A 24,768-nucleotide genomic window follows, 5' to 3' on the forward strand; every position below is an offset into this window, starting at 1 on the left:
AGAGCTTACAAAGACCAGATTGTGTTACCTAGTGTTCAACTATATTCAAATGCAATTAAATGCACTGCCAACAGCGTGTTTATAAACACTATTCGGTGCTTCTATGGGATGCGTGAGCAATCTATATGTGAAGTATAATAAATCTTCGTGTAGTAAAATTGTTGTCAATATAAATTTGTAAACATTTTTTTTTTGGTTACGAATTTACCAAAACGTAATGTGGTTAAAGCTACTAAAATTTGCAGGAGATTTGCTATGTTTCTTATATTAAAATTGGAGATAATGGGCATTGTTTCTGTGACCGGACACTGAAAACAACAACAAAATGAGAAACGCGCCGAAAGCTCGAAGATAATAAGCAAACAAACGATGAACTTTTCACCCTAGAGTGAAGACCGGACAAGTGCTCTTGTCCGAGCGCGGACATTGCTGTTTTTACAAGATGAATAAAAGAAACAAAAAACTCTCGTGTGCGTGGAGAAACAAGGAGAGAATAGAAACGAAAAAGTGTGAAAGAAATAGGGGAGCTTGCGTTTGTATAAAACGAGGTGCTGGACGGGTTAGAAACTTCTCTGCCACAGATTGTAAAAGGCAACAAACCATATTTAGTATGTTTCGCTTTGAAAGAAATAGTGTTTGCATTTTGGACCAGTGTTATATTGTATTGCTTTATACTAGTAGGTAAAGAAAAAACTAAAAAATTACTATTACATCGATGCAAACATTGGCTAAATATGAAGTTGGGGTGTTGCGTTTAATCTTTGCTAGTACAGTATTGTGGTTTACTAGGTTGTTTAGACTTTAGGTAAAATTAAAGTTAAAACAAAAATTGTAGCAGCAACACACGAAGGATCTGCACAGCTCGTTAATAGGTATGTGTAATTATTTTTACTGATAAAATTAGCATTTAAGAGTAGCCGCTGCGGCATTGGTATTCTGTTTCTATTTTTATATTTAGTCATTTTGATAGTAATTCAACATCAATTAAATTAACGTACCATTATTATTATTCCTACCAATGTTTACCTAAAATTCAAGCAGATACATTTGTAATTAACCATATAATGTTTTTACGTTTATTATTCGATTTACACGCGTATTTGAAGGACTAAAAATGAAGTTTGCTTCAATTTAGGAATCTCATTGTACGTCGATATAGCTTTGCGAATTTGGGTAAAAAGCGTTACACAACAACGGCTTATTAGAACCTTATTTACTGCCAAGACTATTAAATACTCTTTTGTTAGAAAGGTGTAAGATGAATTCGTACATGAAATACCCGGTTCATGCTTCAAACTCAAATTCCTATACCAACCACATCACCCCGCAAGGCCCATTCCCTACGTCTCATGCCAATAAGCCAACTGTGTTACCACATGAAACATCTGCATACGGAATATACAGAACTGTTGAATCCATCCGAAATCACAATGAATCGACAGTAACGCCACAAAATGAAGGTAGTCCTGGCAGAAGCTCCCGAGAGAACTCTCCAACAGGACCTGTTGGTACAACTGTACATTCAACAGATAATTCACCCTATGCATATTCACCTGCTTGCTTAAACTATAACACAAGTACTCCCTACTGCAACCAACTTGTGGGGGCCGATTTAAACTATGTACACCAAAGTTATTCAATCAATGAATCGTACCCAACCTCCAATCCCTTATATACGAGCACCTTTTCAAACAATTCGTTATATTCCCAATACAACCCATGCATTTTGGGTCCAAATGTTTCTCGAGATGAAACGAACGACTCGGTCATTAATTCTTGCGGCGTCCAAGATCGCATTTCTCCGCCAAATTCCGCGTATGATACTCCTACTGCGAGCCCTCAATGTACCAACACACTGCCGAGTAACACTTACGATTGGATGAAGATAAAGAGAAACCCACCGAAAAGCAGTAAGTTGTAAAGTTTAACACAGACTTAACGATAGGACTACGCACACTCCTATTAATTTTCAGTTTTAAGCGAGCTCCGCCATTTTGTTACAGTTTAAGGTGACACGAGAAAGCAAGTGCGAAGCTGTATTTCATATTAAAAAAGATCATACTGCTATTCCCAAAAGAAACACGCAATTATCGTCACATAGATTTCGTTTTCTTGATTAAGGCTTAATTAGTAAGTAAATGAGCAATTATTTCGGAGATTTGGAAAGATCGATTACAAATCAACATTGTACATGGTATTCACGTTCGGTTCACTCAAAACAACCGATCGTCAATTTATAGTATAGAAATAGTTTAAATAAAAAATTGTTACTTAAGTTTAATGTTCAAACATAAAACATTCCTTTAACAAATGTTTTGGACCACCCATCGTCACATAACTAACTTCATTTATCATCGTCAAATGATATTTTGCCAGGGTCGCATTTATATACCTTTCGCGATGTTTTATGGTAAAGTTCAGTTCGTTTTAGCCTTTTCATGACCCCAATGTTCGCATTTTGGTCGACCGTTTCTCTCTATCAGATCCCGCGTGACATCATAATAGAGAAAGTAGTGAAATAAAAGACAGATTGAGTAGTTACTTGCTTTATTTATTGGCGCATCGTAGGTTCGCCTCATTGCGCGTATTTTACGAGGCGGGTAGTGACTATTATCATATTTTATCTAAGGTATTTATACGCGTCATTATAGAAAATATTTTGAATTTATAAATTTAGGCCGTGACATGCTTTAACAACTTTTTGTACGGTTAAAACTAATCGCAATATATAAAGTCCTAATAGTAGGGTTGTGACACCTTTTCATTCGATTTTATCGTCACATTTAAACAAAAAATATTCAAAAAATATATAAAACCGTATCCTCACGAGACTACTATAGACCGGTGTTAATTGTTTTAAACACGATCCGAAAATGTGGACATTATGTACCGAAGGTGTTCCGTCTTCTCCCATAGTACTTGATATCAATGCCTAATAAGGCTATGTGTCCACTATTTGTTTTTGAATTTTGTGCCCAACGTTTTGCTAATGCAGCAGTCATTGTGCTTATCTTGGTTTAAAAGGTAATCGTTCCGCATAATTAGCATGTTGCTTTAGTAAAGGAGATATGGTCACGTGGTGTGTCGATCACCGTTTTTCGACTTTCTGTTTATAAAATACATTACAACATCACCAATACTATACCACCAAAAGGAACACGCTATTACGCTTAAAAATACAAGTTTCGTATAGAGTAGGTTACGATGAGATGGTCTATGTTTTCATTCTCTATTATAATCCCATTTAGTATTAAACAACGAATATTTTTGGGTTTATATAATCGTATCTTCGCGACCTTGAAAGCGCGTGATTATTTGTTTAAAACACGGTTAGAAAAAAATATGGAATTTTATGTGCAAATGGTACCCTACTATATCTATATTTGGCATTAAAATTGCGTGGTCAAAGGGAACGTTGTCGTTTCAATGGTCCCTTTATCCGTCATGTGAATGATATCGAAACGCCGCGGGGTAGATGCTGGGTTCATGAACTCTCTGTCCTTTCGCTCACACTATATCTTTGCGGCGTTGGGCGTATCGATACCACGGTAAATATGTACACATCGTCGTGTCCTTGTCTACCAGTCATCCGTAAAATCGACCCAAAACCACAAAAAATTCTACGGGTTTTCCGCTGCCCGACACGAACGGCTATGCGTTACTTTCAGCTAAAGTACTCTTTTAACATGTATTGCTCTTTATTGCTGTTATTAGATTTATAAAACTTGTTTCCAAATAAGAATTATAGTGTGGTTATCTGTGCAGCACAATGTGCTTATATACGACGCCAGGTTAGAACACCTTGAACTGGAGTATAGATGCTAAATTTCTCGAATAAAAGCAATGCACATTGAAAACAGATTTTACCTAAAATATATAAAATTAAGCCGAGTATATTTGTACTAACGTTGCTATGTTGCGTCTTGTTCAAGCAACAAGATATTGCCGCTTAATGCACTGGGAAACCGTGGAACATCAAGTACGGTAACCATTAAGACGAATAGCGCACAGCACGCGTATTTCTATTTATCATTAGCGTGTAATATTGGAGTTATAATTACGGAATGCAGATTACAATATCTGTTTTGCTCCCATGGCCTCGATCAATTGCATTGTGTCCTCATTTGTCAACTGAAGCATTGCAATTGGCATTATTATTCCATTATCGAAACAAAAGCTGGCGTTACGCGTGGTTGGTCCACGGAGACCAATCTCAGTCACGCGTTTGGGTGTCGCTTTTCGTCACTTCGATTTTTAAACAAAATGTGAGATATCGTTCACCATCTGACAATTTTTATATTGTAAACCAACATTGATCATTCGAAAAAATCTTTTATCGTTTTTTAACTTTTTCAAAAAGAAGCGTTTCATAGCTTTAAATAAAATGCACTGGAATTAATTTAATATAAAAAATTGTATGAATACATCTGTCCAGCATTAACAGTTTATTCGTGCATTAACAAAATGGTAGAATGTGAAAGATGTGACATTTAAGGACATATTTCCCAATATTTAAAAAAATAAAATAGATGATGGTTTTCGGGTGATGCTACGAATTAATACTATCATTCCCTTATTACAACTCAAAAACCGATTAAAACACACGAGGAGTTATTTAGCGATTCACACAACAGATGTAATTTTACCAGCTTGAAAACAAACAGGGTGAGACGGGGCAGTTTAAAATCATTGTTAATTTTGATTAATAAGTTAACTTGTTATTAGGAATACACGTAAATGACACGAAATACTATTAAATGCTCTGAAAATTAAGTTTAAACATTCTTCTCCTTGCTCTCTAATGCTATAGTTTTTAGCAGGTTACCCAAACCCAGAGCCATAGAAATACCGAGTAGTCCAACCCATTGTTACGTAAAACACAAATTGAACGGCAATTTGGGTCCAAAATAACACAGTAGGTATAGGGAAAATGTATGTTTTTCGGTAAATTACAGAAAAACTTGGGCCTAAAAACAAATTTAAAGGTTGAAAAATGTAAAAAACATGTGTTATTTGTTTTCTGTGTCAAAAAAAGTCAAAAAATAGAATTAGAAGCGGTTGATTTGCGACATTTTAGTCATTTAATGCGGCTAAATTTATACTTTTTTTCTAAAAAATGTTTGGTAAGGTAAATAGAAGCTGTTTTACACCTTCCCACAATAGGAAAACACAAACAAAACTTAACAAGTTCGTTTAAATCCATTGTCAAAGTCACCACTTTTGCTCTATTTTGGACACACATAGACGGCAGTTGGACTACTCGGTGTTTATACGACTCTGCCCAAACCTACATTATATTATTTTATGAAAATTGGTTTTGTTTAAACAATAATGAGTATTGTTCGAACATCAATTAATGAATACTATATTCTAGAAATGCATATGAACTTGAAAAAGCAGAAAATTGATAATAATTATCAATGAAGTTTACCTTTCTGCTACATTTGGATATTGCTACGTTATATTTAACACAAGCCACTTTTCATATTTTACCTCCAACAAGTGCCCGTGACTAAATTTCTAATATACTTTTCATAAAAGTTTTTAATTAACCTGTATAATATATTTCTTTCCATGCAGCTGTTAGTTTACCTATCTAAATTAACGAGCACTACTAGTTTATTTGCCACGTAAACATTATATATAAAACAAAATACAAAACTTCGGAGACCTACAAAAGTTCGGAAGCTTTTAATATGGTTTAGCGAGCATTTTTAAAGAACAAATACTTTAATATTATGATTTTTTCAGCCATCGAAAAAAGCTTTCTTGAACACCGAATTGTTTTTAGTGAGGAAGAGTCATCGGCATTGCGCGCGCTTTATATAGATTTTAGATTGTATTGTAGAATAATCCTGTAAAATTATTTGTGTTAACCCGTAAAACATGAGTACCGGGAAAAGGTTTTTCCATCTTACCTCACCGTACTATATAATAGGTTCGTAATTAGTAAATATTAACCTACATACACTAACAATGTTTTGTGTCTGTTTTAGTATATTTTTCACAAAACAAAATGGTGGAGTACACCTACGGAGTAACTGGAAATAACGGCAGAACAAATTTCACTACAAAACAGCTTACCGAGCTTGAAAAAGAGTTTCACTTCAATAAGTACTTAACAAGAGCCAGGAGGGTTGAAATAGCAGCAGCATTGCGCCTTAATGAAACCCAGGTAACTCTATTTTGATGTAAACACGTACGAAAAAGACAATGGATCAAACTAAGTTTTTTTTTTAAACAAGAAGCATGTATGAAATTAAATTTAATCAATTGTTCTATAGCCTATGTTTTCCAAGTAAGATATGCTTGTTTTTTATTTTCACCGAGAAAAATAGAGAAGTTTTTTCTACGTGTGTTGGCAATACTATGGTTGCTTTATCTCACACGGTGGGATTTAATCAATAAAGCCTCCTGGGTTAGAAACGGCTATTTGTTCGCTTAAATAGAATCGTAGATCTTGAATGCTTACTTGGCAAATAAACCGGTTAGCAATCCATTACTGTCTGCTTACTTTGTCCGCCTACGGCTTCTGTTTTCTGGTCAACCCAATTTTATTTATACAAGTGCAGTCACTAAAAGAAAATCTTATCCCTACATTTTGTTTACCCAAAATATAATGATTAATTTTTATTGACCAAGACAAAGCAATTAAACAGTTTTGTTTGGAAGGTAAAAATATGGTTTCAAAATCGTCGTATGAAGCAGAAGAAAAGGGACAAAGAAGCAGAAAAGTTAAACGGAAATAAAATGTCACAAAGCAAAAGCGAAACGCTTCATGGCTTGAAACAAACTTCTACATCTTCATCAACTAATCCCATGTACCTCGCATCGTCATCATCAAACAAAAGCACTGGCGTCACAAACTACAATTCCTTAATGTTAAGTCATCAGTTCCAAAAACCTGCCGCAGAGGCGGACATGAATATAGTCACGTGACCTTGACATCAATTACCAGCAAGGTAGTCAACCCAACAGCGAGTAACGTCACACAATATACGTCCTCGTTTTGCGCATCATTGTAGATGACCAAGAAAGCGCATAAACTACACGCAGTCATTTTATTTTATCTTTTAAAACACCCGTGAAACAAAATATAAAAAAAGTCTAAGTATTTGGATTCGGTTTCATATATGTACAATATTCGTAAGCATTCTGTTTATTACAATGTAGTTATATTTTAACGCCTGTTACAATTTGGATAACGCTTTATTTTAAAATCAACAACACACACAAGCCTCTCTCTCTATATATATATGTTGCACAGATGTGTAACGTTCCTTCGTTTTACCTCATTTTGTACATATAGTCGATATTTCGCAAAAATGTATATTACACTTGTTGTATCTGTAATTTATAAAATGAACTTATTCTTACGTAAACGGGTTTTCCGATTGATTTGCATGGTAAAGAAAACATTCATAAATCAACTTTAGGGTTTGTCAATGATAATATTAAAAAATAAAGCAATTCTACGTTAAATAACTGTCGAAACGCGAAATTTACTGCAACAATGTTGCACTTAAGCGCTTCCTTTTAAGCTATCAATGCAGGACGTGACTGAAGCGATAATGCAGAGAGCTGCGCTTCCCCATGCAAGGTAGTAACTGTATCCGAAATTCGTGACGCCGCCTTGCACTGTTGTCTGATTAATATAACCAACAGTAAAAACTGCTCCACCAACGACCATTCCAGCAACTGAAACAATATTTCCCATTTATTTTTTAAATTAAGGTAAATAGGTATTTGTCAATTTACTCACTTACCTGCAATCGCGTAAATGACGCTGGCAGACAGACCAAAATTCTTTTTGTTGTTTTTCATAAAGACAATAAAAAAAATTAGCCCACAGACAATAGAAACAATGCCGATCAAGAGCAATATTGATGTCACAAAACTCATCTTATCATCGCCTAAAAATATTTCCGTTTGTTATTGATTGGAAAATTTAACTTGAATTACTTACCTAAAACGTTAGAGCATGTTTGGATGCTTAATGTTCCATTACAAGACAAAAACACCCCCCTTCCATCGTCCAACCATCCTGGTGTTGCAACAGCAACTATGGAGATTATGAGAGCAAATATTGCAACTACCAGCGATAGAACGGCGATTGCGCGCATAGCTAAGTTAGTTTAAAAGAGTAAGATATGCGATAACCTCTAAATCAAAAACAATAAAACATTAAAGTTTAATATATCGCTCGTTAAACCGGTTCTGGCACAAACATGCGTCTTCAACGTTCTGTTTTAGAACAATAAAACCGGGCGTTTTCTAGTATGCTTTCGAACACGAAATGCGGAAATACGTAAAACAATAATTTATTTCCTACTGCTAAACAACAGTGTCAGTTTTCATTTATTTATTAAATTACATCCTTCTTGATAGACGAATGAAAAAACAAGAAAGAGCTGCAAAAAAAGAAAAAAAATTGGACATTTAGGCAAGCAAACAAATAGGCATGTTGATTACAGAATAACAAAATAAATGGGACTAATGACAGAAGGATAACCTTAAATTTGGTCAACTAGAGCACCTTAAATAGTGTCATTTAAAGAAAACATAACAAAGAGTTAAAATATTTAAACATATAAGTTTAAAATCAAAAAAGATCGAATAGAAGAATTCTCCCATTTACTCCCGCATAAGCACTTGTTTAACCAGTCAAAAACTTAGTTTTTCAGCCAACCAAACTTTGAATTTTTTTTTCTGTGACATTGTGGAAATTAAAAAAGGACAATTTTATATTTTTTTTAACAAAAATGTCCAATAAGGTAAGTATATCCTAATTTAAACCTTTCAACAAAAGGAAACCAACAACAATATCTAACGAGTTCGATTAAACACATTGCGTTCATAAATTGAAATTGACAACACATATCAAAGTATTTAACACGTAACTTTGAACACCATATATATTACACCTGTAGGTTGACGTATGGTTGAACCAATAGCCTCCTAGAAAAAGTCTTGGGTGGAACTGGTTTGTCTATCACAACATTTCGAACCCTTAGTCGGGCCAGACTAGATTCCGATATGTCTCTACAGTCCTTCACATGTAGTAGGTGTAGTTTCTTGCAGTATTCACCTATTTTCCTGAAACGATTGCCATTAAATATTTATTAACAACAGAAATGTAAAACCTCCTTTTTTGTTTGTGTGGTTTTTAGATGTTTTTGTACCATGTGTGGATTAGAGGAAATACAAATTCAAAATGAAGTAAACTTAACCCTTAAAAATCCTCCATGAGATTTTATCAAAAAGTTAACTTTCACTATAATGTCATCAGCTTAGCACAAATTGAAAAAGTTTGTCTCCGAAAGGTTTAACTGTGACACATAAGTATAAAGGTAAACACGCCAAACTTGTTATTCCAAAAATAACTATCTATCTTCAAAGATGACCTATAGCATATTCCGAAGTAAGAATGTAGTTAAAATTACCCAATAGAAGTGTTGGTTATTCGCCAACATCCAGAAACCTTTAGTGTCGTCAGATGTTTACAATTAAGTGCCAGTGAGTCTATTGAACGATCTGTGATTGGATATACATTCACCAACGCAAGTTTTTTTAATTTTGTACATTTTGCAGCCATTGTAATTATGCAGTCATCATCCAGCGACCAGCAACCACTTGCATCCACATCAATCAGATTCTGATTACTTGAAATAACAACTTTGAAAGTATCCTACATGTAAAAATACATTATTGAAGTAACAATACTTGAATAAACTGTTAACACAAAGTATTAGGTAAATGTATAAAGGAAAAAAACATCGATGCAATTGACTATGAAAAAACATAAGTTCATAAGTGGCACGGTGGAACTTAAACACTAGTTGCGGCACCAGCACACATTAATTTGATATTTAAATATTTAATTTAAAACTAAAGTAATGGTTTAGTCGTGACCAGGTTTCAATATCATTTTAAACTTTAGCAGAACATATTTCAGTGTAAACAATAAAAGATGTTATCTTGAAGCCTTCATGTGAGGGTTGTAGCAATTGACACGCTGAGCACCGGGCATGTTAGTAGCTTTCTGTCGGACAGTTGTTTGTTGTTCTTATTATTTGCAAAACTTTTTCACACATCTCAATTTTGTCATATCTTGATTAAAATCAAAGTGTAATATAAGTTCATAAATTTTCAAACATATTTCTTTTTCAACTGAACATAACTATTCACCCTTTATTGTACTAACTTAATCAGAAAATAGGGTTTCTTAGACATACCTATTCCAGACTGCTAAATCGGCCGGGGTGCAATGTGTGGGATTTTCTATAGAAAAAAATTCACTCAACTTTTATTGTTTCTAGTTTCTAAAATACTAAAGAAAATTCAAATTTTATGTCTGATTTGGTATAATGAATGCTTCTTCTTCAAAACTATATAAAAAAATTGTAAAGCATAGAAATCATAGTGTTTTAATTTTTCGATTTAACATAGCTTCATAATATGCTGACCCAACACTTTTTTCTTATTAGTTAATTTTTTGCACTTTTTTATATTACAAGGTTTATTATGTATCACTAGTACTTACTGTGCCATTTTTTTATAAAAAGTCATTTTTTCGTGTTTAACATTAGGTTTGAAAATATGATGAATCAGCATAATCTGGTATGTACCTAGCATAGGTTCAATCAAAAAATTAAAATATAATGAAGTCTGTGTTTTACATTTTTTTTATATATTCTTGAAGAAGAAGCATTCAATATACCAAATCAGAAATAAAATTTGAATTTTCTTTATTCTTTTAGAAATTAGAAACAATTAAAGTGGAGTGATTTTTTGGAACTGATATATCGGTAGACGTCTAAGAGGGCCATGTTGGCTCTTTGACGATTTTCACCTTCAGCTCATGTTCAGTCGTCAAGCCTATTGACCGTTTGTATGCATATTTCGGGGTCGTAGTTCCAGGCATTTCTGGCATTTGTCTTGTTTGTTGTAGCAAGTGCAAGTTGTCAAAGATGCTGTTGGTATTTTAAATTTACCTTTAAGGAATTCTAAATCTTTTCTAGACAACAATGTTTGATGAATATTGATCTTTAATGCTATAAAACATATTTTTCATGTAATGCTTCAAGAAAAACCCCAAAGGTTTTGAATTTCGTATATTTTTGGTAACAATGGTTTGCAGGGCCATAACACATAAGTATACGAATTATGTTTTATCATTGTTACAAGTGTAGCATTTAAGTCCATGTATATATACGTACATTTTAGGCTGTTTGAGACTAAATATGAACGTCTGCTTTAAGATTAAGTTATTTTTGACCAATTAACTTGTTGCCCTATTATTATCAGCAGTTTCTGGCAATTTCATTTATACTTTATCCCAAGATTACTATTTTACAGTGTTTTTGCTACTGTTGCTGCTGAAAGAAAACAGACAATGGTTCAGATGATGATTTAGTGTCTGATTTTTACTCATAACTATGATGTTGTAAGGTTTTGTTTCATCCAATTCCTAATCTTCTGGGTCTGACGAATAGTAAAGATAAAGATAAGGAAACATTGGGTGGCAAATACTAAATAGTAATAATTCACTTCCACACGAATGGAAAAACAATGATACATCACTGTTTCTTGCATTCACATTGCTTACTGTTGTATAATTCGCAAATTTCATCTGTAATTCATGACTTGGACCAAAATTAATGCGGCACCTAAATGTTAACTATATATATCTTAGAGATGAGGTGAGATACAAACCATTTGACTTTGGTAAAGTCCAATAGCTAGGGTCCAATAATGGTTTTATCCGCATTATCTGAGAGCCGAGACATTAGCTAAAAACCTGTTAATCAAGATCGAGTGCAGATAAAAGTCGGCGCACCACTATTGACCACATGCCACCAAAGGTTTACTCAACTTTTACACCATTATAGAATCCAGAATTACAAAGTTGGCAGATTAAAATGTAGTATTGTCGAGTAGCTGTCTTGTTACGAATATGTATAAATCGTGATGGTTTTGCACAAAAACATGTTCGGTTTTGGTCAGAAGAAACCGTTAATCAAAATCGCACAAAACACATGATTTCCGAAAACCATAGATTCCTTAAAATAAGTACTGAAACCTTCAATGTCCAAGGTTTGTAACTTGAGTCCGAAGGGTTAACTTGAGTTCTGGACTAAAATGACTTCCAGAGAAGCTAGAGACACAATCATGGTATCCATATTAGAGTACCTGAGGATGGCGAGTTCAATAGCGTTACTTTTAACACTATCCGAGGTCATTTTCAAGGTCAGAAATTATATTTTACAGTCAAATTACTGAATTTTAACCACTTTTTAGTTTGTATCGCTTTTAGAAGTTGTATAGCTGGCGATTTTATGGGGTCTCTGTGTTGTTACTGATTTTGGGGACAATAGGCTATGAATGTCGTTGCAGTTGCTTTGGTTGCAGAGGTGACTAGTATGGGACGCCCTATGTGAATGTCATATCCTTCCTAAAAGATCCTGGATGGGAAGAGATGAACATTGGCAATGCCAAATGCGAAAGAAAGATTTCACCTGTAAAGGGGTATCAGTTCGAGTTGGTGGCAGCAAACTACCCAAAGCACTGCCCATAATACTGCCTGAAGTACAAAATCAGCTTTAAACCAGGTGAACTCAGCCTGAAGCCCAACACAACCATCTACGTCAGAAAAAAAAGCTGAAAGCTTAAAAGGTGCAGGCAGCTGAAGAGGCCGCCGACAAGAACCAAGATTTTGACCACTTTTGCGCTCAAATTAACACTGTAACCAAGAAAAAGAATTCAAAGGGTTGTTCACTTGTTGTAAATGAAAGAACTGCTTGACCACATGTCCAGTAACATCGGTTTTTGACAGGTACAGGCGTTACTGGTCATTTACGGCATTAAAGCTGGTGTAATATTAGCTAATTTGAGCACAAAAGTGTTTAAAATCTTGGGTCTTGCCTGTCGCCTCTTCAGCTGCCCGCACCTTTTTAGGTCTTGCTTCTGATGTAGTTGGTGGCATTGGCCTTTAAGCTGGTTCTTCAAGTTGTTTGCCGCCCCCTACTAACACCACATGGGTCATAGTTTTCTACAAAAGCAACATATTTGGAGTTCCCAATTAAGAACATGTAGACTAAGTGATGACCAACCACTTTTTATCTATAATAACTTGCAGTATCTTGAATACAGGTATTAATTTTGATTAATACTGATCATTTCACATGTTTCGGTATAGTGTCGAATATCGGTAAAATATCGGTAAAAACTAAAAATATCGGTATCGGTGGAAAAAATTAATATCGGTCGGTCTCTAGTCTCTAGGTTTTCTAGAAGTCATTTCAACCCAGGACTTAAGTTAACCCATTAAATTCCGGCGCCGTGGCTCAGTGGTTCAGGCGCCTGCATCGAAACCAAAGTGTCCCCGGTTCGATGCTCGGCAGCGGTACTAACACTGATCGGCGTATGTGTCCTTGGGCAAGACACTTAACGGACATTGCTCCAACCCAGCGGTCACTAATGGGTTGTCCAAATTGTAAGCCATATCAATTAAAAATCATACACAAAGTTGAAAAGTATATGGTAACTCGTAAGCACACGAGGATAAACAATGGTGCCAACAATACGCGTCTGACTGCGATGCGGTGTCGCGGCACCGCTCGCAAGAAGGACTTAAATGGGCTTTCCGGGTGTTGGGGTAATGGGCCAAATCTGGCCTAAATCCCAGGTCCTTGACAAGGACCTCACCCATAAAGAATAAAAAAAAAAAAAAAAAAAAAAAAAGAATAACCCATTAAATTCCCACACAATGGAATCTTCAGAGCAACAATTGATCATTTAGGAATTTTAAATCTGATATCAGCAGTTGTCTCACATTCGTTTATATATTAATATTGAAATGTGTTGTATTGATAAGTATGGAGTAATTATATGGTAATGTAATGTTAAATCTATTTTTGTAAGAATTTTTTAAGGAGAAATTTCTTCTATAATTGATAAATTTACTCCAGGAAATGTTGCAACCCAATTCTCAGGGTAGGCTTGCATACCCAGCACAATATATATAGACGGCCCTGAATACGACAAATTACAAATGATCTGTTTGCTTAAATTGAATATTTTATATATATTTACCTTGTCTATCCAATGGCAGCCATGAATCGAAAGTCTTGTAAGAAATTGGCAGTACGAAGCAAGAGTGTGCAGCGAACGATTGGTAAGCCGTGAGCAGTTAGTAATATCAACATTCTTTAACATTGGGCATCTGCAGACCTGTTTTTAAAAAATATACATAAAAGTTTTGTTATTAAAATATGTATATATACAACAAGAGAGCAAAGCTTTAATGTGTGCGCATGTATTAAAATATTTAGCACAATAGTTATTAGCCCTATTACGACAATGGATGGCAAAAGATAATTTTGATTTACACCGACCACAAACAAACGTTACTCTGACGATCGCCGTTATTCGTTTTTGGAGCTACGTAAGTAAAAGTATGTATAAAATTTTTGAGGGTGGTATTTAAACACCAAACAGCCCCTCTAGATCCGCCACTGGTGTGACGCATTATCACGTCAGAATGATTAAGTTGGCAAGACCTGGCAACGAATTACAGCACTGCACATACCCAAAGTATTTGGGAATATGGTGAGTCTAATGTCATTTGCTATATGCAATAACTATACGATTATAATGTATTACTGTACTATAATACTTCACTTTGAGATTATTCGCCCTAATTTTTTACAATTTCGCGTTTGCAATATTATTGCCGCGAAAATAATTTGCTAAAATAATTTTTTTCGCCTTTTACTGCAATTTATTACCAACGGTTTTTCCAAATGCAGCGGCAAAACCATTGGCAATTGCCGATTGCCTGCCTGAGTCTCCAGTGCTGGTTAATTTTAAACACTTTCATAATACAAAATAAAGCTGACACTCTCTTTGCGAACTAACGATACTTTAATGCGCTTAGGTGAAAAGGCAAATATCAAACCTGCTTTCAAGCAGCTGTAGACTAGATAATCGAGAGGACAATCGCTATTATAACACAAATTTTCAACAGGTGAATAGCTATTATGTCGTAATCAATTGCCAGGTTAAACAATCGCAATTATGATGCAAGAATCCAAGTGTGAATCCCTACTATTACTTAATAAACCTGCTGCTTGGCTAAGGAAGACATCGTGAATATAAAACAGCAATACTTCTGGTTCAGATCTAGGTTGATTATTACGCCTTATATCGTTAAGAATATGTTGTAGCAATAAAACATTGTTTGTTTATCTGAATTCAAATGTATAGGCCGCAAGAGAAGACGCGTTTTATGAATTCTAATGTTGCAAGATGCAGAAACCATATAAAAAATGATAGGGATGTGCCGAGCCGAGCCCGAACTCATAAGCTCATCCCCGAGTGCTCCTTTTTCGACACTTAACACTCGGCTGAAAATTGGGCATGGTACCTAGCCTTATGCTACTGCCATTAGAGCGAAAAATACTAAAAATGAAAAAAGTAAAGCTTTCTCTTTAATTATTTTTCGTTCGTTGTGAATTTTCTCTCTCGCAAGCAGCGAATCGCAACGTTAGCGAATTTGCCCATATCAAATTACAGCCGGTGTCGAACTACAGCACGTATCGAGCGCCCAATGTTTCCATATTCGATTTAAAATAAAAAGCGAAAAACTTTTGAACTTTTTTATAATGAATTAAAAAAAAAAACTGCTGTAACAGTTATAAACAATTTTTAATTAAATATAGTAAAGTGGGGTAATAAAAAAATAATGGGCTAATTGGGGTAAGAAAGGACAACCCCATAACCCGCTAAAAAAAATATTTTATCACAAACACAGCCCTGGAGACTCACGTCGGTAATTGCCTTGGACAAACCGTCGGCAGTTTATTGCCGACGATGTAGTAAAAAACTCAAAAAAAAATTTTTTTAAACAAAATATAATCACAGCAATATATTGCAGACGCGAAATTGCAAAAATTACAGGCGATAAAAGCTAAAAGTGAGGTAATATAATACATATAGTAGTCGTATATACCAAATAAAGTCAGGCGCACCGATTTCCTAACGCACCTGCGCGTTGACTATGACGTCATTAACGTCCTTGTATACGTGCGGCGCATAGGTTTTTTTCGGCAGAAATTGGTAACACGACTTTTCTCACAGCTGTGTGTAAAATAAATGTAATTTGCGGTAATAAATAGCCTAAATATGTTCCAGAAGTAGCACTGCTGTATATTTAGGATGTTTTCCTCAGCCAAGCGGCATGTTTAATACGAAATAGTAAGGATTCACACGTGGATTTATTGCACCATAATAGCGATTGTTTGACCTGGCAATTGATTACGACATAATAGCAATTCACACGCTGATTATTTGCGTCATAATAACGATTGTCCCTTTGATTATTTAGCCAGCAGGAGCTTGAAAACAGGTTGGGTATTTGCCTTTTTACGTATGCGATCAAGTAAAGGATTGATACTTTTGCAATAAATACTTTGACCTGGGCTATGAAGCAGACGATGTTGGTAATGTTTCGTGAATTTGGTGTTAGCAATAGGAATGTGTTGAAGTTGTAAAAGCTCAGGTTTGCCGTGCGCCGAGATTCAACAAAAAGCTCAGCACGAACTTATGGCGTCATTAAGGAGAAAGGCGTTCGAAAATATGTTTCTTTTTGGACGAAAAGCGTCGCTAATTAAAATCATTTAGAACACGTGGGTTGCCGTGAAAGAGAAGACGTAATGCAGCACTCTGTATTTTTTCAATATAAAGTTTAGGAATTTATGTTTTTTTATTAAAAATCAGTCTAATCAGATACGAAACATTGGGCGCTTGTGTTATATGATACCGACTGTAATTCGAGACGGGCAAATTCGCGCTGACGTTGCGATTCGTGACATCACGCCCGGCCACGCATCTTTTAAATCCTCGGCATATTGCCGACGTACTTTTATACAAGTCTCCAGGGCTGCAAACAGCTTTTGTGGGTAAAAAGGACATTTATTTGGCTTATTTTTTTCCTAACTGTTATTCAAATTACTAAGTTAAACAAAAACTTGACAAAAAAAACGTTTTATGGGGTTTGTAAAAGAAGCATTCATTACACCAAATCTGAAATAAAATTTGGCTTCTTCAGTAGAAACTAGAAACGGTCAAAGTTCAGGCGTATGAGAATGCATTCCTATTTAGCTCAAAAGCGTCGCTAATCAAAATAATACAAGGCACATGATTTTAAAGACGTTTCGTAATTTTTAGTATTGGAAATTGTAAAATTCATATAAAAAATATTTAATTAAAAACTATTTATAACTGATGCAGCCAGTGTGGCAACCAGCGCGTTCAAAAAGAATATGTCATGCAGATATTTACGTCCAGTCAACGTTATCTCTGACGCGATACAAACGCTTTAGATAGTGTTCTTGCAGACTAATATATCTATTCTACTTTATGCGGTAAATTAAGAAACGTCTTTTTAATAAATGAAACATTGGTGTAAGTTTTACGCATGTCCATCGTGGATAATGTAACGATTATTTACGTCAGAATAACTTTGATAAACCATTCCGATTGTTACATTACAAACGAGATTGTTATAAAACAATCGTGTTTTGTTCACTTCCATATGATCTGTAGTTTTTGTATAATTTTTGTTTCTGATGATTAGTTCAAAAAAATGCAGGTAAATTGCAATTATGTGAATTTTAATTGCTGTAAATATAATAGCGAAGAGCGACGCTATTAGTAAACTAGAACCAACAGAGATTGTAATATAATATTAAAAAGTATCGTCCCGGTCGAGCTTGGATAGAAGCCAAATAACATTGTTTGTTGCCACCGCACAAAACCAGAGTTTCATTACGTCATTTTTCACGAGAATAAATTCACGACGATTGCTTCGCTTGTTACGTGTGGAATGTATGCTACCGTACGTGTCTCCCTTTATTTCCTTCGCTGGTGCAGAGCGTAAAAAATGCGACGCTCATACATGATGTTTCGATCTCGTGGTTGGTTGGGCAGTGAGCACATTCTTCCCGATTATTATTTATTATATTATGAAATGTCATAATTAATAGTTATGTTGTAATAGGACAAGTAACGTAACAACTGAATGAAAAAATGTTCCAACTCCTAGGGAAAGAATGTAATATTTAAACCCATTATAAAGATACGGAAACATCTCGTGTAATTCGACATCAGCTATAATTTGATACCATCAAATTAGCTGACGTTGCGATTCGTTACTTGCGAGAGAGCAAATTCACAAGAACGAAAAATAATTGAATAGAAAGCTACGCTGACTAGTCTCGTTATCTTTTAGTAGCTTCACTTTTTTCGGTTTTAATATTTTTTCGCTGTCGTGTGCAACATTATAGCAATAGCATAAGGCTCGTCGCTCGGCCCAGATTTCAATTTTTTTCCATTGAAACCGATAATTGACACTCTAAGTCTAACAAAACATATGAAAAAATCAGTATTAATTAAAATTAATAACTCACGATGTTACAAGTTTTAATAAAGAAAAAATGGTTGTTCTGCATGTTCTCATTAGGTAACATTGTATGTTTGCTTGTCTTAAATAATGCATGTGGACGTTAAAATACAACGCACATAAAGGCTAAACTACAACGCATGTAAAGGCGAAACTACGACGCACGTAAGTTAACGGCTAAACAAGACGCCCGGGAAGGCAAAACTAACACAAATAAAGAACAAGTAGGACGCACGTCGGTTCGCACAAATTATTTTATATATCAGTGTATCATCCTCGCGTTTTGACCGATACCAACTATCGGTAAAACGTAAATATTGTCTGACCTCTAGTTGTCAACACCCCCAAATATTGACCAAGTGTCCGCCATTACTTTGATGGTACCATTAGGTAACATAGGGCCATCTCTATCCATATACAAATTTTCATTTTTGGTTGGCATGCCCATTTAAGTGTTTACTTTTTCACCATTGTCATTTGGTAAAGAAAACCTGCTTGACGACAAATAAGAACTAAAGTAACAGCACCAATGTACCAAAACTAAATTTTAACACATGGGACTATACAGAGAAGACGGAAAACTTTTTCTGCTAGGTGTCGGTAATTATTTAAATTAAAAAATACGGAAAAACGAACAAAACAGCACTACAAAGTGTTAATAAGTGTAAAACAAATTAATTAAATAATAAAATTAGCTTTCTAAATACATAAAACACTAGTAAGAACATATTTCCCACATTAGGTTGGTTATATACGTTCTTACGTTGTGTTCACTGTTGTCGAGTCTGTGGTGTAGCGGTATGCGTGCGGTGGTAAACTCTCTTTGTTTCATTTTTATCGGGTTCGACTCCCGCACAGTGGAATATTTTTTTATATTTTTTTTCAAGTTTTTTTTTGTTTGGCGAGTTTGGGGTTAGGGGTTATCGGTTAGGGGTTATCGGTTAGGGGTTAGTGGTAGGGGTTAGTGTTAGGGGTTTATATCTTATGTGTATAAACTGTGAAACTAACTGCTCCCCATAGAATAGAGAAACGAATTTGTCATCGCCTCGTAGCGGAAAAAAAATTTTCCGTATTCTCTGTATAGCCCTACGTATTTTTTATTCTGTGAAGTTCTAAACTTACCACGGATAAAAACAAATTGTCATCAAGCCAATGTTTTGAATTGTTAAGATTTAACTCTTGCAAAATGTTGTTTTTTTTAGTCATAAGTAGAAAAGCTTCTGGGGTAACATCACAACTGTGCTGTAAAGCAACAAATGTAATTAGAAAGGATTGGTTACTGTTGCAAGTTAAAGAAATAAATAATTAAATAAAGTTTAGATTTAAACAAATATTAAACAATCTTACCTCAGCTAACTGCAGCTTTCGGCAAGTCATAAAATATTCATCCACCGTTGTTTGGTACTTTTTGGATACTTCCCTTAATAAGAAAACCTCTTTTATAGATAAAAAATCCAAAATCTTTGGAAACAAGACATCATGAAACGGCAGAGCTAGCAACATATCCATAATTACCACTCAAATTTACAAACAGTTTGAATAAGAGTAAATTATTATTGATCTGAAGTTGACAAATAACGTTAATGTTAAAGCATAGCCATAGTTTAATTATAGACATCTTAACAATAGGATGTCTATGATTATTGTTAAGATGTCTATGGTTTAATCATAGTACTCTAAAACAGTAGTACACAGAAATAAAAAAGAGTAGAACGCGCAACTGCTCAAAACCGTGATATATTCTTTTTTTTATTCACGTGACCGCCAACTCCGTCCCCATTTCCCTTCGTCTCCATTGTAAAAGATAGGCGCATAGTATTTTTGGAAGGTTTTAGCTGTTTATTTTAAAAACTACACCAACTATTCAAGTTTGTTAGGCTAGTTTAGTTATTTGGTAGGTTAACGCTTACAGTTTACCACTTGTTTAGGAAATTTAATTATTTAAAAAAATTAATTAAAAATTTCAAACAAACGGTTTTTTAGAAATATATATATATTAGAAAATAGTTTTTTTAAACAATAACTTTAAATTAAGTCAAAAAACGAAGAAAAACTACACAAAACGTCATCGACTCCATTGACTACAATAGTAAACGGGAACGACCCGCAAAAGAGAGAGAGTGTATCGTGCTCTCTCCTTTGCCGACATAGGAGATGCGCGTTCTATTCTTTTTTATTTCTGTGCAGTAGTAGGACAAGTTGGACAACGAGACAATCGTCACGCATGAGTGACTAGGATATGATTTTAGAAGCGCCATTATACTGTCGTCTTATTGTAATATATTGTATCAGCGTTGGTTATAGTAATGTCTTGCTAATTTTTTTGTAGTGAGTTACGTAATAAATCTCGAAATGATTGATATTGCAGAGTTGCGTAGTGAGGTTTTAGTTATGGAATATCGCTTGCTTCTGAAGAGAATCTTTTTTATATACAGTGTAATTCTAATAATATTTACCGGTATATGAGACAGGAAGAGTGACTGACTGGCAAACCAACCAATTAAGAATAAACGAGTTTAAGAAAAGTTATTATTGTATAATATGTGATTGTTGGTTAATACCAAGAAAATGTAGTTCCCTGAGTCATTTGTAAGCTGTTCCTGCACCAATTTAAGCAATCGCAAGTATAATTTATTGTGTTCAGTAATGTTTATATAAGTTTCAGTTTTGGATACAAAAAAGTATATAGCGAATATCAAAACATTTTGTATTTATTAGGATAATTAAATAGAAATAAGGTGAATTATATAGCGATGGCAGAAAATTATTGGGAGAGTATTTCTGAGGATGCGATACAACAACTAGTTTTGACGGATTTTGTTGAGGAAGAAAGTGCAACTGTGACAGAATGTAGCGATGTCATGCAAGCAGGGCCTAATGATATTGTACAGTTAGTGGAAGCTGGTTTGTCTCTGACATCTGCCGGGGAAACTTTAATTGCTGAGTGGTTGACGCTGTACCGACAAACCCATCAGTCAGCCAAGTTGTTGGAACGATATCCAAAGGTGTGCCTTTCTGCAAAAGAGTATTTTAAAAATCAACTGACAAATGCACATGCTGCTAAGTTTTTAATTAATATAATTGAAGTGATCACAAAACCATCAACACTACCAGTAAATGAACCTACACAAGGATGTATCACCCAACATGAAAATGACATAATTGAGTATCTCGGAGGTTATTTATTAAAAAAGGCAATTGGCAAATATAAAAATAATAACATTGTACAGCGTATGCAAACGAATAAGCCCTTTGGAAATCTAGTGGCAGTAATGGAAAAAAGAGTAGGAGCACTTAAATATCCATCAGAAGAACTTATGTATTTATTACAAAAAGTATACCTATATGTCACTCAAGAAATAAGTAAAAATCATGGTGAAATAGATTTTAATTTTGTAAGTAAAAATGTGATAAAATCAAACTATTTCTTGTATTTAATAGACCATTTAAAATCATTGTGTGAAGAACATGAATTGAATTCCAATAATGTTGAATGTGTGGTTACATATATGGTGCAATTATTTATAAGGTTACTTTCTTACACTTATGCCAAAAAACTGTTAGATGACATGTTAAAAACTTCATCTAAACAGTCCGCTGGTTTAAGAGGTGATTTAAAAAAAAAGCTAAGGCAACTTAATAAATAATAGCGTATATAATATATATATTATGTAAATCAGGTTTTTGTATGGAACCTTTTTTGTCGAACAGTTGTTGATGTTGTTTGACAGTTTGAGTGATTCTTTTTTTTCCATACATTTAAATTTTCCTTCGTTTTTGTATTGTGTATTTCATTTATAGTTTTACTGTACCTTTCTTTTTTTCAATGCAAAAAAACTAAATATATTTGTAAAGTGTATTACTTGTCTTAATTTTACAATTTCAATCGGTGGCTTCCCAGTCCCCCCCAGACAACTGTTTGGGTATTAGCCCCTCAAGGGGGAGGGTATCACCTGTACCACCAGCAGGCTCACTGTGGCTGGTTTGGTTTAACATGTAAGAACAAATTATAAACATGTGCAAACGAACTAGATTGCCCGTTGGAAATCTAGTGGCAGTAATGGAAAAAAGAGTATTGAAACAATTTATGTTTCATTTACTGCACCTTTCTTTTTTTTCGTGGAACATCTGCATCACACACAGTTGTCCAGGAATTAATGGTTCCGTGAGTGGTGTTGCCACCTTTGATTTTTTTGATAATTTTTCTTTGTGTGATGTGCTGCAATCCATATGCAACTTGACTAACATCTGGATTGGCTGACCTTCTACCAAGTTGTCGCTAAGCAGTTTAAATAATAACTTATGAGTGAGCAGTCATTTTATGCAAAACACTAAATCAAAACTTAATAAAAAGTGATACTTACAAGATTCCCAAAAAATGATTCAAGGACATCCTGGGTAAATGGCACACATATTTTAATTTAGTGCATTGGAGGAGCTGTCTACTTAAACCAATTAAATTTCTTGATGTGAAAACCAATCCCTCCAATGTAGGATGTGCCATCAGCCTTTTCTTTTCCATTGGATGGTTCATTTTAACATCTTGCTGCTCAGTATAGCGCCCCAGTTATATTTCGCCACTAGCCTTTGTGGAACACCGCATACTCAACAAAAAATTTGTTAACATTGTGTGATGTTCAGCTTCGGTTGGGACTTTTATAAAAGAAGGTCTTCTTACAGTGAAGATACTTCGGGTTTCATTCGTTCGTTTACCCAAGTGGTACGACCAGTTGCAGCCAGGAACAGCGCAGTGGGTAGCAGGCATTTTTGAAAAGTTTATATAAAAGTTGCTTAGCTTATATAAATATCAATCCACTATTTAATAAAGCATTTTAATTAAAACATAACATTTAACAAAAGCTTTTATCATAGCATTTTGCCGAATTCACTTACCAGGTAATTTTGTACAAACCAAATAAATATTCACGATACACACAGCTCAATTGATTCGATCAGAAACAAAACCGCCTTAACCTAGCCACTCATGCGTGACCAAAAATTACGTCATTAAAGAACAAACAAACAATTGCCAAGCGTTGTCCTACTAGTGTTTAGAGTACTATGGTTTAATAATACAAGGGATCAAAGATTTAATGCGTGAGCACGTCCTAAACTAATAATTACCATAGCATTAAGTACCCCCTTAAGGCGGGTTCACACTACGGGCGATAAAAGCGCTGCCGATCAAAGAACATAGAAATCACTGATATCTATGTTCTTTGCTGTCGATGGGAGAGAGCGATTGAAAAAAAAACCAGGAAGGGAAAATCATCTCCACGGTTTAATTTACAGCGAAACAGTTAACGCGAAAATTGTTACTTTTCGCGCCAAACCCGTTCATCGGTAGCGATCATCGACAGAGTAGAAGCTGTTTCTAATCGATTTTCTGTCGCTCGTATCGCTAGCGATGGAGGAAGTGAGGTCAAAAAATCGCCAGACTCTTTCGAATCGCCAGCCATCGGCGCTAGTGTGAACCCGCCTTTATACCACAGCGGCCGACTGAACTCGATCGAAAACTTTTATTGCATCCCCACTTTAATGGAAATAGATTTTAGTCGTAAATCGATGCGAGTTCTTTCCCAGACAGTATAAGCGCTGTCTCCAAAAACCTGATTACCTGATCTATTGCCCTAATGGTTATGGCGCACGCTTTGGTGGCCTAATGTCCGGTTCGATTCCGCCTGCCGTAACATTTATTTTGGATTTATTTTCCTTTAATACGAGGTATAGGATACTCGAATACTGTGTTACCAACGAGTTCCCGATGCATGGCAGTTTACTTGACTCGCAAGCGTTAAGTCATTGTTTATTCAATAACTGGACAGTTTTATACACTATGGTTTATAAAACTAAGCTTAGTTAAAATCAATGTATCGAATACACTCGATTAACCAATGTTAAAGTACATTTTAAATAGGAAATGGCGCCATAAACAAACAAAGTAGTAATCGTTAATTACTTGTTAATTATGCGGTTTTCTATTCTGAAAACTTGGTCTAAAATTATAAATATATATTATGATTTGATTTCAATACGTCCACCATGTCCACTATGCCACTATGTCCACTATGTCAACCATATTTTTGTAATGAACATAGCGGACAAAGTAAATGTTGTGGATATAGCGGACATATTGAACATAGCAGACACTAACTAAAGGGTCCCAAATGTCACAAATACCCGTGATCTTGTTTTTGACTTTTTTCGAAACAGAAAACAAATTACCGTTGTGTTTTAGACTTTCAAACCTTTAAATTTCAAACCTTTAAAAGTCCAAGCTTTACCTCAATTTTCTTTTTTACGTA

At 34.8% G+C, this 24,768-nt stretch overlaps 4 protein-coding genes across 6 annotated transcripts; 1 reads left to right on the forward strand and 3 right to left on the reverse strand.

Moving 5' to 3' along the window:
• Window positions 1-563: 563 nt before the first annotated feature.
• Window positions 564-22,322, forward strand: LOC149741829 (uncharacterized). Of its 2 annotated transcripts, none has more exons than XM_089890322.1 (4): window positions 564-872; window positions 1,248-1,910; window positions 5,997-6,175; window positions 6,673-22,322. In XM_089890322.1, exons 2-4 carry the CDS (start codon window positions 1,259-1,261, stop codon window positions 6,937-6,939), a joined length of 1,098 nt encoding a protein of 365 aa, XP_089746448.1. In that variant the 5' UTR covers window positions 564-872; window positions 1,248-1,258; the 3' UTR covers window positions 6,940-22,322. The 2 variants fall into 2 exon arrangements, with proteins under 2 accessions (XP_089746448.1, XP_089746456.1); XM_089890330.1 differs by having other exon boundaries at window positions 1,252-1,910.
• Window positions 6,618-8,129, reverse strand: LOC149741830 (uncharacterized). Its single transcript, XM_089890344.1, has 3 exons — window positions 7,967-8,129; window positions 7,767-7,913; window positions 6,618-7,698 (listed from the first exon to the last, which is right to left on the reverse strand). The coding sequence occupies exons 1-3, from the start codon at window positions 8,121-8,123 to the stop codon at window positions 7,523-7,525; spliced, it is 480 nt and encodes a 159-aa protein (XP_089746470.1). The 5' UTR covers window positions 8,124-8,129; the 3' UTR covers window positions 6,618-7,522.
• Window positions 8,308-19,972, reverse strand: LOC149741831 (uncharacterized). The gene is made up of 5 exons (XM_089890340.1): window positions 19,811-19,972; window positions 19,586-19,705; window positions 14,095-14,232; window positions 9,444-9,688; window positions 8,308-9,096 (listed from the first exon to the last, which is right to left on the reverse strand). Exons 1-5 carry the CDS (start codon window positions 19,970-19,972, stop codon window positions 8,919-8,921), a joined length of 843 nt encoding a protein of 280 aa, XP_089746466.1. The 3' UTR covers window positions 8,308-8,918.
• On the reverse strand, window positions 21,292-23,623 carry LOC149741832 (uncharacterized). Of its 2 annotated transcripts, XM_089890359.1 has the most exons (4): window positions 23,357-23,623; window positions 22,828-23,009; window positions 22,569-22,742; window positions 21,292-21,478 (listed from the first exon to the last, which is right to left on the reverse strand). In XM_089890359.1, the coding sequence occupies exons 2-4, from the start codon at window positions 22,995-22,997 to the stop codon at window positions 21,439-21,441; spliced, it is 384 nt and encodes a 127-aa protein (XP_089746485.1). In that variant the 5' UTR covers window positions 22,998-23,009; window positions 23,357-23,623; the 3' UTR covers window positions 21,292-21,438. The 2 variants fall into 2 exon arrangements, with proteins under 2 accessions (XP_089746485.1, XP_089746477.1); XM_089890351.1 differs by having other exon boundaries at window positions 22,828-23,562.
• Between the last annotated feature and the right edge of the window lie 1,145 nt (window positions 23,624-24,768).

Source organism: Ciona robusta, chromosome 1 (genome assembly GCF_009617815.1).
Source record: "Ciona robusta chromosome 1, ASM961781v2".
Lineage (NCBI taxonomy): Eukaryota > Metazoa > Chordata > Ascidiacea > Phlebobranchia > Cionidae > Ciona > Ciona robusta.